General features: G+C 48.6%; 1 protein-coding gene across 2 annotated transcripts in view; it reads left to right on the top strand.

Moving 5' to 3' along the window:
• Positions 1-17,726, top strand: part of ACAP1 (ArfGAP with coiled-coil, ankyrin repeat and PH domains 1) — a 417,361-nt gene that overhangs the window by 255,905 nt on the left and 143,730 nt on the right. For both annotated transcript variants that reach the window (XM_075346777.1, XM_075346776.1), the window contains exon 10: positions 15,676-15,785. In XM_075346777.1, the coding sequence (XP_075202892.1) occupies positions 15,676-15,785 (110 nt within the window). The remainder of the gene's footprint in view (positions 1-15,675; positions 15,786-17,726) is intronic.

Raw genomic sequence — 17,726 nt, 5'->3', positions numbered from 1 at the left:
AGTTTGCTATCGTAAATTGACGTTTAATCCTCTTGCTAAGTATACAGAAGAACTCAAAAGGATTATACAAATGGCCAAAGATGACTGTGTTATTTCCCCCAAGTTGGCATCAGCTTTGATTGTATCGGAACCTAGAATTGCAACACTATATCTTCTTCCCAAATTGCATAAAAATGCGTCCTCCCCTCCTGGTCGCCCTATTATTTCGGGTAACGGCAATTTCCTGGAGAACATCAATAGATGGCTCGATAGCCAGCTTCAGCCGCTTGTTAGAAGTCTTCCATCCTTTATTCAGGATACTGGGGAGTTTCTTAAGTGGATTGATGGACTATATGTGGGGGATGATTCACTTTTGGTATCATGTGATGTGGAGTCCCTGTATACCAGCATCCGACATGCTGATGGAATCGAAGCAGTGAAATTCTACTTAAGTATGAGCAATTTATCATCTAAATTTATTGATTTGGTGTTGCGACTGTTGGAGTTCTCCCTTACACATAATTTTTTTGTTTTTAAGGGGTCCTTCTATCTCCAGCTCCAGGGTACAGCGATGGGCGCTTCTTTTGCGCCAGCGTATGCAAATCTGTTCCTGGGGCTGTGGGAGAGGGACCTCCCCCTGTCAGATTTGGAGTCGTCGATGGGCCGAGTCCTTTTATGGACTCGGTACATCGACGACATTTTCCTCATCTGGCAGGGGACTCTTGATTTTCTTTTATTGTTTATTAGGGATTTGAACTCCAACACTCGCAACATCCATCTGACTTATCAATACTCTACCGATTCCATCGCATTTCTGGATGTACTGGTATACAGGGACTCTGATGACTGCTTACAGTCGAATTTGCATCGTAAATCCACGGCTACCAATACTCTTCTCCATGCATCATCTTTTCATCTGTCACATATGATAGGTTCCGTGCCCGCTGGTCAATTCCTACGTATCCGTAGACTATGTTCTAGTGATGCAGACTTCGAAATACAGGCGGCTGAGCTGACTAAGCGATTCATTGAAAGAGGTTACAGTAAGCGCATGATTAAACGCGCTTATCATAGAGCAAAATACTCTACCAGGAATCAATTGCTGTACTCCAGTAAATCGAGAAGCAGTGGAACATCTGTTAGATTTATTACTAGCTATTGTAGTCAACACACTGCTATTCGGGAGATTTTGACGAAATCCTGGCCTATTTTACAGGCTGACCCAACGTTGGCTAAAATTCTGCCAAAAAGACCACAGATTACTCTACGGAGAGCCAGGAATCTTAGGGATTACCTGGTTCGTCGTCTTCATGATAATACCATAGCTCCAATCTTTTCTAATATACCTGCCGCTAGGGGCGGCTGTTTTCCATGCGGAAGATGTGTCGCATGCCCTAATGTATCACGGACTGATGACTTCTGTGACTCTTCTTTTACTAAAAATTTTAAGATCATCAAGAGGATCACCTGTGAGTCGAGGTCCGTGATATATTATGGAATTTGCCCGTGCCCCAAGATTTACATCGGGCTCACGACCCGTCAACTTAAGGTTCGGGTTCGTGAACATATTTTGGGGATTGAAGCCGCACGGGACCACGTTGACGTGTCAACTCTTAAGACCATTCCACGGCACTTCAAGCTGTTTCATGAATGTGATTCAACTAAGTTTTTGGTCCGTGGAATTGACAGGTTAGACGTGGATATTCGTGGCGGCTTTATTAGTCAGCGGCTAGCACGATTGGAGACTCAATGGATTTGGCGACTGCAGACAGTACAGCCCTATGGGCTAAATGAAAACATGAGCTTCATTTCATTTCTCTAAAATAGGGTGGTTCTCTGATTTTAATTGTTTTTAATTTTTTATTTTTTAGGCCTTTTTTCAATATGATGTAATTTTCTTGGAGTGGCTCGATATGTGCCGACTGATCCCCCATGTGTGACAACGAATCAGAATTGATGTCTTAGAACTGCAAGATCAAGAAAATGAGATTGTTCTTTATGAATAATTATTATTGTTCGTTTTTCATAAGTACACCATATTGGATTGATACCTCTGGCCCTGTGCTGTTGCATATTTTCAATTATGGGCATTGTATGTTATCATTTATGTGGTGTTATGAAGTATATTGAGCATGATCGTTTATGCAATGTTTTTATGTCAGGATAATGTATATGTAGTTCAGACTGACTCTTATTGTGGATCGCTTTCCCCCTGCGTGGTGTGAGCACTACATTTTGATATGACGTTTTTATGGCAACATGAATCGTCAGAGTTCTATCTGTTATTCATTGTCTCCTAGGGTTATATGCTGGCCTTTATATACAGAGAGCCTCTGATTATAATGAGATCTACTAAGGTAATCTGATTAAAAATGTATACTACTCCTGGTATTCTATCTAATATATTTATTGTCTTTCCCCACCTGGTTGTGCGGTGTACGCATGCGTCGCCGGCCTTGGATTTTCATGTCTCTCGGGCGCGTCTCTATGGTTACGGGGACGCTGGTTTTCTTACCCGGCGTCCTCTGTGGCCATGACGCATGCGTTAGGCGGGACTTCCGCCCGGCCGGCTTCGGATGCGTCATCATGTCTGCCCAATCAGCTGGGGATTGAGGCCTTTTAACGCCACCCCCTTTCCCTTTCCGGCCACGCCCCCTGACGAAGGTACACACCGAAATGCGCATCGGGCGCATTACCACCACAGCGACTTATCTCTAGGTGATGATTTCATGCTGGCTTATTGTTAATAGCACTGCTTGTTGTTATCTTGCACCACTTTACAACAATTCCTATGCATGCGGCCGTATCCATGGCACGTTTGTGCCGTATGTGCTGCACTTTAACTACCTGAATCCTCATATGGGCAGGTAGTGACGGATGCCTGGTCCGTTTCCTGATCACACTGATCTGCTGGAGCACTATTTTTGACATCTGTTGTAAATCCCATAGTGGATAAATTACTTGATGTTTTTTCCATTATTATATAGCTATATGGCTATGTCTTATATGTGTTCCACCATGTATCATGTTGGTCTGTATAACGGACATAGACATATGGTTTAAAATCTTTTTGATCCACCTGCCCAAGGTGTAATTAGTAATCTTTGTTATAGGTGCATTCAGCTGCACTTGGATTGTCTTAATCCTTTTCACGGGCATGTGGTGATGTGAGGTGATATGTGCCTCTGTCCGTCTCTTTTGGTCGCACTGACCTGTTGGAGCATTGGGTTGATATCCTTTTTAGTGGTAAAAAAGTATGCAATAGTTTCATTTCCACTGTTATATTTGCATAAGGATATTTTTCTGTTGGTGCTCCGTCATGTGTTGTGTGGACCTGTGTGGCGAACATAGGCACATGTAATATTCCCCTCAGCTGATCTTTACTGCCCGTGGGGTAATGGATGATTCATGACATAGGTGTGGCTGTATCTATGTACTATCTTGCCAGCTATTATACGTACAATTGTGTATATATATATATACATTCTTACCTTGTAACTGTTGTGATGTAATCCGCTTTCTTTGCCTCAACCCTTTTTTCACCTGTTTACAATAATTAATAAAAATATATCTTTTGAACCAATTGATCGCCTTTTTTCCTTGTTTGTTTTGTCTAACCTTAGCAATTGGTCCATGTATTGTAGTCCTCTTATGCATTTATGGTATATATATACATATATTGATATATCTTTATGAATATGCTGTGGTTTATGCCGTTATTTATTCAGGGGCTATATACAGTTCAGCTTCTTTTCTTCACTTTCACTTTTGCTTTTTACTCATGGGGATAGATCCTAGGATCCCACTCCGGCATTGCCCCGGGCAACAGGTAGGCCGAGGAGATCATAGTCTGGGTCTCCTGGGTGCTGGTCACTGGGCTACTACGGGACTCTGCAGCCTGGGTAGGAGTGGGGCTGCTTGCAGGCACAGCACGGCTTTCTTGCAAAGGACTGCTTGCTTGCATGGGACTGCTGGCTTGAGAGTGGCAGCGCCACTCTGGCTCTTCTGGGGCTGCCTCCTTGTCTTGGCGGGCCGCGCCTGGCATGGCGGCGGCCTGGATTGGAGTTGCTGCTGTGACCGGTTCTTGATGGGCCGCACCTGGCGTGGCTGCGGCCTGGGCTTGGCGGGCCGAGCCTGGCGTGGCTGCGGCTTGCCTCAGCGTCACTCCTGCGGCGTGGATTAACGTCGCTGCTGCGGCGGGATCTTGCTTGGCCGAGCGGGGTATCGCTGCTGGGGCCTGAGCTGGACGGGCCGGGCTGGGCGTCGCTGCTGCAGTGAAATCTTTGCGGGCCGCACCTGGTGTGGCCATACCTCCCAACTTTTAAATAAAGGAAAGAGGGAGAAAGCATGCGGCGCGCATAGCGCGTCGCGGCAAATTTTGACCACGCCCCTAGCCACACCCCTAGCCACACCCATTTGGAAGTAAGGGTCATTCAGCAGATGCCCCGGACTGTTCATTCATATTTATAGCAGTCAGAATTTTTTTATATTTCTGTGTCACTATATGACATGTTGCTTATTTGTGCCTATCAATCTGTATTCACACGTTGCATAAATTCTATTTCTTTTTGTTTCTGTCTGCACCAAACTATACAATAACAATCTTCTCTGTTTTTTCCATTTTTGCTGCATTTTTTCTGCCTTTTCTCCATTATTTAATGTGTTTTTGGTTCAGATGTGAATCTGCGTTTTTATGTGTTTTTATTGTAGAGAAGCTTTTTCCTGCATTTTTTTAAGCTCCACATAGAAACCTCCAGAGAAACCCCCCCCCCCCCCCCCCAAAAAAAAACCCGCAGAATTCAGCGGCGTCTTTTCATGGAATCACATCCACTTTACTTGGACAATTAAACACAGCAGAATAAATGTGCAAAGAAACAGCAGAAAAATATGCAGCATTTACACTACATGTGAATATGGACTAATTGTCCAAGCAAAGTGGATGAGACGTCCTGAAATCTCCGCTCCTGGTGCGTGGAAAGACGCCGCTGAACTCTGCGGATTTGGTGTTTCTTTCTTTATAAGCTTCAGGATTCACATCAGCAACAAACATGTATCAAATAAGGGGGACAATGTATAAAAAATACCGCAAACACGCAATAATCAGAGAACATTGTTATTGCACTTGTGGCGCGGACACCTGCAGAAAAAATGCCGCATTTACGCTATGTGTGAACACGGCCTCAGTAATCCATTTTTATTACATTTTTTATGGGTTTTAATAAAGAAAAATAATAAATTGCGCCTTTTTTTTCCCACCATTTACCGATCCCCATAAATAATCTGATCGCTGTGTTGTTCAGGTCATTACGATTACAGGGACACCAAATATGTCCATGTTATTTGCTGATTTGTGATGTTTATTATTTTATAAAAAAGTGCAATAAAATTACATTATTCTATTTTTTTTTTTTATTATTTTTAGTAACTTTATTAGAAGAAAAAAAAATCCTCTTTTCCTCTCCCTCTAGAATACAGGACATAGAGATGCTGCTCTGTACAATGTAGCTGTGTCCCGTGTAATCTGCTGTGTAAGAGGCTGCATTGTAGGTTCATTTATGTGAAATCCTCTCTCTGACATCATCAATCCTAGTGGCTCAACAGCTAGAGCAGCTAGGAAAGCCAGGAGGTTGCTGGACACAAGTTTTGAACGTTGCTGGTTTGAATCCAAGGTGGTGAAGATAAAAAAAAAAAATTGTATTTGTATTTTTTTCCTCATTTCTTTATAGTAGTTTTATGGGAACAAATGAATCCGACTCTTTCACCAACATTGAGATACAGAATTTATCTATCTATCTATCTATCTATCTATCTATCTATCTATCTCTATCTCTCTATCTATCTATGATTCTATCTCTATCTATCTATTATCTGTCGTGTATCTATATATCCCTCTATCATCCATCCATCCCACTATCATCCATCCCTCCCTCTATCCCTCCCTCTATCTCTCCCTCTATCTCTCCATTCATCCCTCCATTCATCCCTCTATCCCTCCCTCTATCCCTCCATTCATCCCTCTATCATCCATCCATCCCTCCCTCTATCCCTCCATTCATCCCTCCCTCTATCCCTCCATTCATCCCTCTATCATCCATCCATCCCTCCCTCTATCCCTCCATTCATGCCTCTATCATCCATCCATCCCTCCATTCATCCCTCTATCATCCATGCATCCATCCCTCCTTCTATCCCTCCATTCATCCCTCTATCATCCATCCATCCCCCCTCTATCCCTCCTTTCATCCCTCTATCCCTCCATTCATCCCTCCTTCTATCCCTCCATTCATCCCTCCATTCATCCCTCTATCCCTCCATTCATGCCTCTATCATCCATCCATCCCTCTATCCCTCCATTCATCCCTCTATCATCCATGCATCCATCCCTCCTTCTATCTCTCCATTCATCCCTCTATCATCCATCCATCCCCCCTCTATCCCTCCTTTCATCCCTCTATCCCTCCATTCATCCCTCCTTCTATCCCTCCATTCATCCCTCCATTCATCCCTCTATCCCTCCATTCATCCCTCTATCATCCATGCATCCATCCCTCCCTCTATCCCTCCATTCAGCCCTCTATCATCCATCCATCCCTCCCTCTATCCCTCCATTCATCCCTCTCTCTATCCCTCCATTCATCCCTCTATCATCCATCCATCCCTCCCTCTATCCCTCCATTCATCCCTCTATCATCCATCCATCCATCCCTCTATCCCTCCATTCATCCCTCTATCATCCATGCATCCATCCCTCCTTCTATCCCTCCATTCATCCCTCCATTCATCCCTCTATCATCCATCCCTCCCTCTATCCCTCCATTCATCCCTCTATCATCCATCCCTCACTCTATCCCTCCATTCATCCCTCTATCCCTCCATTCATCCCTCCATTCATCCCTCCTTCTATCCCTCCATTCATCTCTCTATCATCCATCCATCCCTCCCTCTATCCCTCCATTCATCCCTCCATTCATCCCTCTATCATCCATCCATCCCTCCCTCTATCCCTCCTTTCATCCCTCTATCCCTCCATTCATCCCTCCTTCTATCCCTCCATTCATCCCTCCATTCATCCCTCTATCATCCATCCATCCCTCCCTTTATCCCTCTATCATCCCTCCATCCCTCCCTCTATCCCTCCATTCATCCCTCTATCATCCATGCATCCATCCCTCCCTCTATCCCTCCATTCATCCCTCTATCATCCATCCATCCATCCCTCCCTCTATCCCTCCATTCATCCCTCCCTCTATCCCTCCATTCATCCCTCTATCATCCATCCATCCCTCCCTCTATCCCTCCATTCATCCCTCCCTCTATCCCTCCATTCATCCCTCTATCATCCATCCATCCCTCCATTCATCCCTCTATCATCCATACATCCATCCCTCTATCCCTCCATTCATCCCTCTATCATCCATGCATCCATCCCTCCTTCTATCCCTCCATTCATCCCTCCATTCATCCCTCTATCATCCATCCATCCCTCCCTCTATCCCTCCATTCATCCCTCTATCATCCATGCATCCATCCCTCCCTCTATCCCTCCATTCATCCCTCCATTCATCCCTCTATTCCTCCATTCATCCCTCCATTCATCCCTCCATTCATCCCTCCTTCTATCCCTCCATTCATCCCTCCATTCATCCCTCTATCATCCATCCATCCCTCCCTCTATCCCTCCATTCATCCCTCTATCATCCATCCCTGCCTCTATTCCTCCATTCATCCCTCCCTTCCTTTCATCCCTCTATCCCTCCATTCACCCCTCCTTCTATCCCTCCATTCATCCCTCCATTCATCCCTCTATCATCCATCCATCCCTCCCTCTATCCCTCCATTCATCCATCCCTCCATCCATCTTTACAGCTGAATAACCTGCTTCTGGTGTCTCACCTGCAGTATATAGGTCAAGATAACAAAATCTTCCTACTGCTTTCAATAGAGGCAGTAGCTCAGTGGTAAAGCTGCTGCCTTTGAAACAATGAACTCACAGCTCCACGAGTTCGAGTCCCGGCCGCCCCGAAAATCCAGAGCCGATGATAATTTAATTTAATTTATTCACCCTACTGAGGGGAGGAGCCTGGACATCAGCTGTGAGCCGCGGGAGTGCGGGACAGCCCTGATAAATCGTGCAAGTCCCGCAGAATCCGGGACGGTTGGGAGGTATGGGCGTGGCTGCGGCCCGGATCGGCGTCGCCGTGCCGGGCATCTTTCCAGGGACCGCGGGCATGGCAGCGGGGGTTGGGGCACTCGCACCGGCAGGGGCATTAAATGACTCACCCCTCAGTAGCATCTCCGGTGTTCTGGCGGTCGCTGCTCCGCGCGTCGCTTGCCGGATCTGCTGCATCACCTCCGCCTGCAGCCTTTCACACCACTGGTCCATCTCCCAGCCCCACCAGTCAGCGGAGTCTAGCTCTGGATCGCTGCGTGTGGACGCCATCCTCTCTGCGTCTCCTTCTGCACGATCTCCCAGCAGCAGACTCGTCGCTTCTTCTAGTAGCAGACTTTTGATGTTGCTCAGCAGCAGGCTGGTAACTTTCCGCTCCTTCATCCGGTCAGCCATCCTCCCAACCTCAGCCTTCAGCTCAGCGGCAGTCACAGGCCTGATCCAGGTGAGCTCCTCCTGGCCTCCGCTTGCAGGAGCCATCTTCTCCCTTCCTCTAGGCAGCATTCTTAGCGCGCCATTTTGCCTCCTCCGCTCACCATAGCTGGCACCGCTTCGCGCTCTTTTCTTGGACAAGGGGGCGGGGCTTCTCTTCGCGCCCTTTCTTCTGGCACGCCCCCCTTCTTCCCGCGCTCAGTGGCTTCAATGGCGGCAGTTTCTCACAGTAAAACACAGGCTATTTCACGATTCTTTAGGCGCACAGTACCCGGTGGAACCGGGCACGAAATCCTGTTCGTGACGCCAAAATTGACTCGCCCACCCCAGGGCTATGGGACACCCGGTGGCGGGCTGGACTAGTCTGGGGGTAATCAGTGGTGGCGGGGCCCGACTCCGTGGCCCTGGTGGGTGTCAGTTAAATATGGCTGATGAATTAAAGTTTGTGTTCGTGACGCCACCTGTGGTATGCGGCTAATAAGCCGCCGCTGCTGTATGAGGCCTCCGGGGTGATGATATGGCAGCAATGGTGGTACTGCTCCCCACAGGTGGAGCAGTGCCCCGGGGCACAGTTGGTGCTTATGAGTGTCTATGCAGATGAAATAACAGAGGCAACTCCAAGGGTGCAGTTTCAAGTTCTTTACTCACAATTCTTGTCAAGGCCGGCAGGAGCCCTTGGACTGCTGGGACCACTGTCAGGGACCTCCGCCGTTTCTGGGTGATTCATGGAGCAAAACCCGGTACCCTTCTCTTAAGTGTCTCTGTCTTCAGCTGTCTCCTTATACCTTGCCTTTGTAGGATGAACCTGGCTCGGCCTCCACAACAGCTTCCAGGCTGGGGGGGGTCACCTGTCGGCTGATTATCCCTTTTCTAGAAGTTCTGCTGTGGGCTGTGGCCCAGGGAGTTTACAACATTCCCTGGGCCTCGGTTTTTACCGTTTGGAGATGATTTTGCACTCCTCCGGTTTCTAGGGACCGTCCCCTGTTGCAGCTTGATCCCCCCACCGTTGTTCCTGTGGAACAGGCCACCGCAGCTCTACAGCTACCCGTGGCCCTGGGATTCCTTCTGTTCTCTGCTTGGTGTCACCTGGACCCTCTGAGTCCCAGGATCTTCACCAGGAAGTGTCTCTTTCTTCTTCTCAGCTCCTGACTGACTAGAGCTGTCTTTCCTTTCACTTCTCCTCCTTGCCTGCCTCCTGCAGACCTCTTCCTCCTTCCCCCACTCTCTCTCTCGATCTGCTCACACTAGACTTTCCTTTCTGTGTCTGCACTCTTGTGGCTCCTCCCACCTCCCCAGTTGCTCTGTTCTACCCTATAGGAGCAGGGATGGGTCTTACAGCCCCTCCCAGCATGCAGCATGGGAGGGTAACTGCCACTATCCCTGGTCCCAGTGTGTTCCTAGCAATGGGTGTAGTGTGGATTTACCAGGGGACCGGTGTTCACTCCCTTCCTCACCGAGAATGGGGCATCACACCGCTGGATGGGGTGCAATGACCTGTGGCGACGGAAGCCTCAGGGGCGCCACACACACAGCCGATCGCAGGCACACACAGCCGATCGCAGGCACACACAGCCGATCGCAGGCACACACAGCCGATCGCAGATACACACAGCCGATCGCAGGCACACACAGCCGATCGCAGGCACACACAGCCGATCGCAGGCACACACAGCCGATCGCAGGCACACACAGCCGATCGCAGGCACACACAGCCGATCGCAGGCACACACAGCCGATCACAGATACACACACAGCCGATCACAGATACACACAGCCGATCGCAGGCACACACAGCTGATCGCAGGCATACACAGCTGATCGCAGGCACACACAGCCGATCACAGATACACACAGCCGATCGCAGGCACACATAGCAGATCACACACACACAGCAGATCATACACAGCCGATCGCAGACACACACAGCCGATCGCAGACACACACAGCCGATCGCAGGCACACACAGCCGATCGCAGGCACACACAGCCGATCACAGATACACACACAGCCGATCACAGATACACACAGCCGATCGCAGGCACACACAGCTGATCGCAGGCATACACAGCTGATCGCAGGCACACACAGCCGATCACAGATACACACACAGCCGATCACAGATACACACAGCCGATCGCAGGCACACATAGCAGATCACACACACAGCAGATCATACACAGCCGATCGCAGACACACACAGCCGATCGCAGACACACACAGCCGATCGCAGACACACACAGCCGATCGCAGACACACACAGCCGATCGCAGACACACACAGCAGATCACACGCACACAGCAGATCACAGATACACACAGCCGATCGCAGACACAGCAGATCACACACACACAACAGATAGCAGACACACACAGCCGATCGCAGGCACACACAGCCGATCGCACACACACAGCAGATCACACACAGCCGATCGCACACACACAGCAGATCGCACACACACAGCAGATCGCACACACACAGCAGATCGCACACACACAGCAGATCACACACACACAGCCGATCGCAGGCACACACAGCCGATCACAGATACACACAGCCGATCGCAGGCACACACAGCTGATCGCAGGCACACACAGCTGATCGCAGGCACACACAGCCGATCACAGATACACACACAGCCGATCACAGATACACACAGCCGATCGCAGGCACACATAGCAGATCACACACACACAGCAGATCATACACAGCCGATCGCAGACACACACAGCCGATCGCAGACACACACAGCCGATCGCAGACACACACAGCCGATCGCAGACACACACAGCCGATCGCAGACACAGCAGATCACACACACACAACAGATAGCAGACACACACAGCCGATCGCAGGCACACACAGCCGATCGCACACACACAGCAGATCACACACAGCCGATCGCACACACACAGCAGATCGCACACACACAGCAGATCGCACACACACAGCAGATCGCACACACACTGCAGATCACACACACACAGCTGATCGCAGGCACACACAGCCGATCGCAGGCACACACAGCCGATCGCAGATACACACAGCCGATCGCAGATAGACACAGCCGCACGCAGACACACACAGCCGATCGCAGAAAAACACAGCCGATCCCAGACACACACAGCAGATCACTGACACACAGCCGATTGCACACACACAGCCAATTGCAGACACACACAGCAGATCACTGACACACAGCCGATCACACACAGCCGATCAGACACATCACATCCAGCGCTTACGCTTGCAGGGAATGATGAGAGCAAATCACGTGTCCCGCTGCAGCTCCTGTTCGTTGCGCTCCACCGCACTGCCTCTCAGGATTCTGCCAGCGAGAAGACATCGGTGTCGCTGGATGAGGTGTGTATGCGATCTGATGTGTGTGTGTGTGATTTGATTTTTGCGTGTGATCCGATGTTTGTGTTTGCGATTTGATTATGTGTGCGATCTGACTGTGTGTGTGCGATCCGATGTTGGTGTGTGAGATCTGGTGTGTGAGTGAGATCTGATTGTGTGTGTGTGTGTGTGCGTGAGAGATCTGATGAGTGGATGAGTGCGGGTGTGTGATCACTGCAGGTCCTGCCGCTCAGCATCGGGTGAGTGGAATTTCCGGGTGCCGCTGTCTATAATGAAGTGTCCTGCAGTATTTGTATTTGTAACCTTTATTGATCCACGACTAGGGCCTATTTTCGGGGGAGGGCTTATATTTAAGTCTTGCTCCGAAAATGCTGAAAATCCCTGCTAGAGCTTATTTTTGGGGGAGGGCTTATTTTTGGAAAAACACGGTATATATAGATACATATATATATACAGTGTGTATGTATATATACATATTGTATTCATTGGATGTCATTTTAACTTTATTTCTGTGTATATTGATTGTTATTGTTTCATTCTGCCTGTATGTGGTTATTTATTCCAAATTCTTTCTTCTTCGCTGTTTCAGCGACAACGTGAACAAGACCTGTGCAGGGTCGAAACGTTGTTTTTTAGTCACTCATTCCCAACACCACCTACTGCCCTGTACCACATTTGTGAATGAACTTTGAACACTTTTTGCAAACTACTTCTGAGTGTGCGGTGATTAGACTTACTGACAAAAATATCAAGGCAGACGCTCTGTCCAGGTCCTTCCTTACCACCAATCAGTAGGAGGAGGCCCAGCATGTCATCATTCCAATCAAGATGATCCCTGTTCCGGATTTCTCCAGGGAAGACCTATGTTGCTGAAGCCAACAGAAGGATGGTCCTTCAGTGGGGTCACTCTTTTTTTAAGGTGGCCAGTCACGCGCCCTGAAGAAAACTCTCCTTTTTATCTCCCGACACTACTGGTTCCCGGTCCTCTGTAACTATATTGGGCACTTTGTTATTTCCTGCCCATCCTCTGCCCTCAAAAATACACCTAAGCGGCTCCCCTCTGGTTGACTGTTCCCTCTGCCATGCCCATCGCTCCCTGGCAGCACATTGCCATGGATTTCATTACGGACCTTCCTGTGTGTTCTGGTTGCTCCGTGATTTGGGTGGTGGTGGATCGCTTCTCAAAAATAGCTCATTTTGTCCTATTACCTGGACTGTCCTCTGTGCCGGAGCTTGCAGGAGCCTGCATTCAGCACATCTTTCAGCTTCACGGTTTCCTACTGCACATCGTGTCAGCCAAAGGAATCAAATTCACATCCCAGATCTAGAGAGCAACCTGCAACCTCTTGTAAGTGTCTCTGGACTTTTCATCAGCTAACCACCTTCAGTCCAATGGTCAAGTTCAATGGGTCAATCAAATCCTTTGTTTCTGCGGCACTTCACTAACGCACATCATAGAAACTGAACCAAGCTGCTACCTTGGGCTGAGTCCTCATACAATAACCATACCAGCGAGTCCTCCTCTAGATCCCCATTCCTTATTGTCTATGGTCAACAGCCTTATGTTCCACTCTCAGTATCATCCACGTCTGGTATCCCCACTGCTAATGCCAACTCCGGGGATTTTTCCAGGATATGGGAGGACACTAAACTCTCTTTCGAGCATTCATCCAGCCAGATGAAGAGACATGAGGACAAGAAATGACTGGATCCTCCTCGCTTTTTCCCTGGGGACAAGATGTGACTCTCCTCTAAATTAATCCACTTCAAGGTTCCATCTTACAAGTTGGGTCCCCGATACATCGGTCCTTTGGAGGTTGTCAACCAGATCAATGAAGTCTCCTATAAATTTGAAGCTTTCAGCCAGACTTCGCATTCCCAACTCCTTCCATGTGTCCTTGCTCAAGCCTGTTGTCCTCATCCACTTCTTTAGTGATCTCTGTTCCTCGCCTCAATCCATCTGCTCTGACAATATCTTCGAGGTGAGGAATATCTTAGCCATGAAGAGTATGAGAGGTAGGACTCTCCTTCCTATTTATTGGAAGGGATTTGGTCCTGAGGAGAGGTCCTAGGAACCTCAGGAAAACATCGATGCACCTTTCCTTTTAAGGACTTCCTGTCCAGTTTGAAAAAAGAGGGGTGTAAGGGAGGGGGTACTGTCACACCATCAGCCGGGAGTGCTGACACCATGGTCCGCTCATCTTTCCAGTCCCTGTTCCCCCTGTCCTGCCACCCTAGGCCCCGTGTCTCCTCTGCACCTCCGTCGACCTCCCCGCACCCTCCATCGCAGGAGCGCTGATGTCTTGTTGCTGCCACCTCCTCCTACCTCCAGCCTCGCCTGTCCTCTGGCTCCCAATCACGCACACATGGTAGCGCGCTTAAGGCGTGGCTGGGCTGCCTCCCCTTTTCTTAAAGGGCAAGTGAGTCCTAACCCGGAAGTTCCTCCTTTTTTCTCCTATAGGTATTTTGTATAAAAGACACCCTCCCCCATTGGGAGATGTCTGTTCAACATGTTCCTGTAGCTAGTCTGCGCGTGCTAATTGTCAGCTCCTCGTGCTCTAACCCGCATTCTGTATTGGTCTGTAATTCTCTGTTCTGTCTAGTTGTGTCCGTTTACCCATCTGACCATCCTGTGTTCTCCAGTCCCTGCAAGCTCTTCCAGCCTGCCTGTGACCACCAGTACCGGCCTGTTCTGGACCGCATCAGCCTCTGCCTGATCTGCTCCGGCTCGTGGTGTTCGTCCTGTAGTGCCATCTGCTGAGGTATCTGGATCCCTTGGGGCTGCCTCCTGTCGGTCAATTATCCACGTCTGTACCTGCTTCCACTCTGGTGGTTGTAGTGAAGACTCGGTGGCTGCTCAGGTCCGCTCCTCTGGGTCAGAGGGCGAGGAGGGAGTGGGTCCACTGATCCAAGGTAGCGTTCAGGTTCCCTGGTGTGACACTATTGGAATCGAGAGCAGGGAAATTGTCGGATTGCTGGATGTCAGAATGAAGCACTGTGGTGACTGCTCTCGGTTGGCAGTGCATCAGTATGGAGTTCTGTTCATATGAGGTCCACATGTCAACGTTGCATCCCTTTATTCTACAAATAATGCTGACCTCAGCAATAGTCTTCTCATGATACTCCCTGTTTAACTCTTTGAATGTCCTCGTGCCCAGGTAATCAGACTTTTTTTAGGCATGGATCACTATTGGGTATCCACTTAGAACTTAGTTTTTGGGTGTTGCCAGTCCTGGGAAGATTCTCCACTCCCCCAAGAAGGGGAGCATTTCCATCTGTCGGCAGCTCTGGATGTTGCCCTCCCGCCCGCTCTGGTGGTAAAGCCTTCTGTTGTCTTCCTGAACACAGTGCAGATGACTATCTTACAGAATGGTGGGTTCTCTGTAGAAGACCCAGGACACTAGTCGCTGATTCTGGAATTTCTCTGGCTGAGAAGCAGAGACCTTTTGTTCTTTTTCTTAGTCACTTCATCTACATTGGTGGTTGTTTCTGCTTCTTCTGGACATTGGTGCACTACATGGACATACAGCACATATGGTAATCTCCATGATTAGGGTGAAATATGGTGACGTATAAGGGGTCTCTTGAAAGGGCAACATTTACTTCACACCTTCTGGTTGACATGTTCTCTGTCCATTCCTCTAGGTCTCATATTTGACAAGTTTATATTATGACTACCAGTAACTGTATAAGCAGCTTTACTCTTCCTTATGTTCTTCTCCCATCTTTTTGCTCCTCAGGACATTTCTGATGAAGATGCCGTACATCAAGGAGATGGAGAGACCTCTGAGGTTGTGATTGAAGGATACCTCTTCAAGCGAGCCAGTAATACTTTTAAGACCTGGAGCCGGTGAGGAGACATTTTAATTTTGGAGACAAGGGGGGAAGTTTACTAAGAAGACACCTTGGTGGATAAGGAGTCAGAACTAAGTGGAGACTTCGTGTCTAGTAACGTATGCCGAAATAGGATAACTCTTAGGCCCCTTCACACATACCGGAAAAAACACATGACACTAAAATGAATGTTTTTTAAGATTTAAAGATGTGGAAAGACAGACAGACAGACATTTTTCAACTGTTAACCCTAGAACGCGCAAGCATAACAATCTACCATAGAAAACAAATGACCTAGCAGGCCTGCGAGGCCCCAGGTATGCGTTCTAGGGTTAACCAAATAAATAAATAAAAATAAAAAAAACGGCGTGCAGTCCCCATCTATTTTTGATAATCAGCAGGCACATTAAAGAACGGGTCCAGACGACAGAACAGAAGTACATACTGTCAGGGGATACACGGGACTTACCGGAATGGAGGGAGGCACAAGAAGCAGATGACTCTCACATTAAGGAGCGGGTCCAGACGACAGAACAGAAGTACATACTGTCAGGGGATACACGGGACTTACCGGAATGGAGGGAGGCACAAGAAGCAGATGACTCTCACATTAAAGAACGGGTCCAGACGACAGAACAGAAGTACATACTGTCAGGGGATACATGGGACTTACCGGAATGGAGGGAGGCACAAGAAGCAGATGACTCTCACATTAAGGAGCGGGTCCAGATGACAGAACAGAAGTACATACTGTCAGGGGATACACGGGACTTACCGGAATGGAGGGAGGCACAAGAAGCAGATGACTCTCACATTAAGGAGCGGGTCCAGACGACAGAACAGAAGTACATACTGTCAGGGGATACACGGGACTTACCGGAATGGAGGGAGGCACAAGAAGCAGATGACTCTCACATTAAGGAGCGGGTCCAGACGACAGAACAGAAATACATACTGTCAGGGGATACACGGGACTTACCGGAATGGAGGGAGGCACAAGAAGCAGATGACTCTCACATTAAGGAGCGGGTCCAGACAACAGTACAGAAGTACATACTGTCAGGGGATACATGGGACTTACCGGAATGGAGGGAGGCACAAGAAGCAGATGACTCTCACATTAAGGAGCGGGTCCAGACGACAGAACAGAAATACATACTGTCAGGGGATACATGGGACTTACCGGAATGGAGGGAGGCACAAGAAGCAGATGACTCTCACATTAAGGAGCGGGTCCAGACGACAGAACAGAAGTACATACTGTCAGGGGATACACGGGACTTACCGGAATGGAGGGAGGCACAAGAAGCAGATGACTCTCACATTAAGGAGCGGGTCCAGACGACAGAACAGAAGTACATACTGTCAGGGGATACACGGGACTTACCGGAATGGAGGGAGGCACAAGAAGCAGATGACTCTCACATTAAGGAGCGGGTCCAGACGACAGAACAGAAATACATACTGTCAGGGGATACACGGGACTTACCGGAATGGAGGGAGGCACAAGAAGCAGATGACTTCTCACATTAAAGAACGGGTCCAGACGACAGAACAGAAGTACATACTGTCAGGGGATACACGGGACTTACCGGAATGGAGGGAGGCACAAGAAGCAGATGACTCTCACATTAAGAAGCGGGTCCAGACGACAGAACAGAAGTACATACTGTCAGGGGATACACGGGACTTACCGGAATGGAGGGAGGCACAAGAAGCAGATGACTTTCACATTAAGGAGCGGGTCCAGACGACAGAACAGAAGTATATACTGTCAGGGGATACACGGGACTTACCGGAATGGAGGGAGGCACAAGAAGCAGATGACTCTCACATTAAGGAGCGGGCCACTAACACAAGACTTTTTTCACAACAGAGATTCTTTGAAGAGGGCGAAAAAGCGGGTCATTTATTAGCGGTGATTGCTAAAGCACAAAGGGGGAACACATTTGTGGGG

Source organism: Anomaloglossus baeobatrachus, chromosome 4 (assembly GCF_048569485.1).
Source record: "Anomaloglossus baeobatrachus isolate aAnoBae1 chromosome 4, aAnoBae1.hap1, whole genome shotgun sequence".
Taxonomy (NCBI): Eukaryota; Metazoa; Chordata; class Amphibia; order Anura; family Aromobatidae; genus Anomaloglossus; species Anomaloglossus baeobatrachus.
This window is presented reverse-complemented; position numbering and strand designations above follow the sequence as displayed.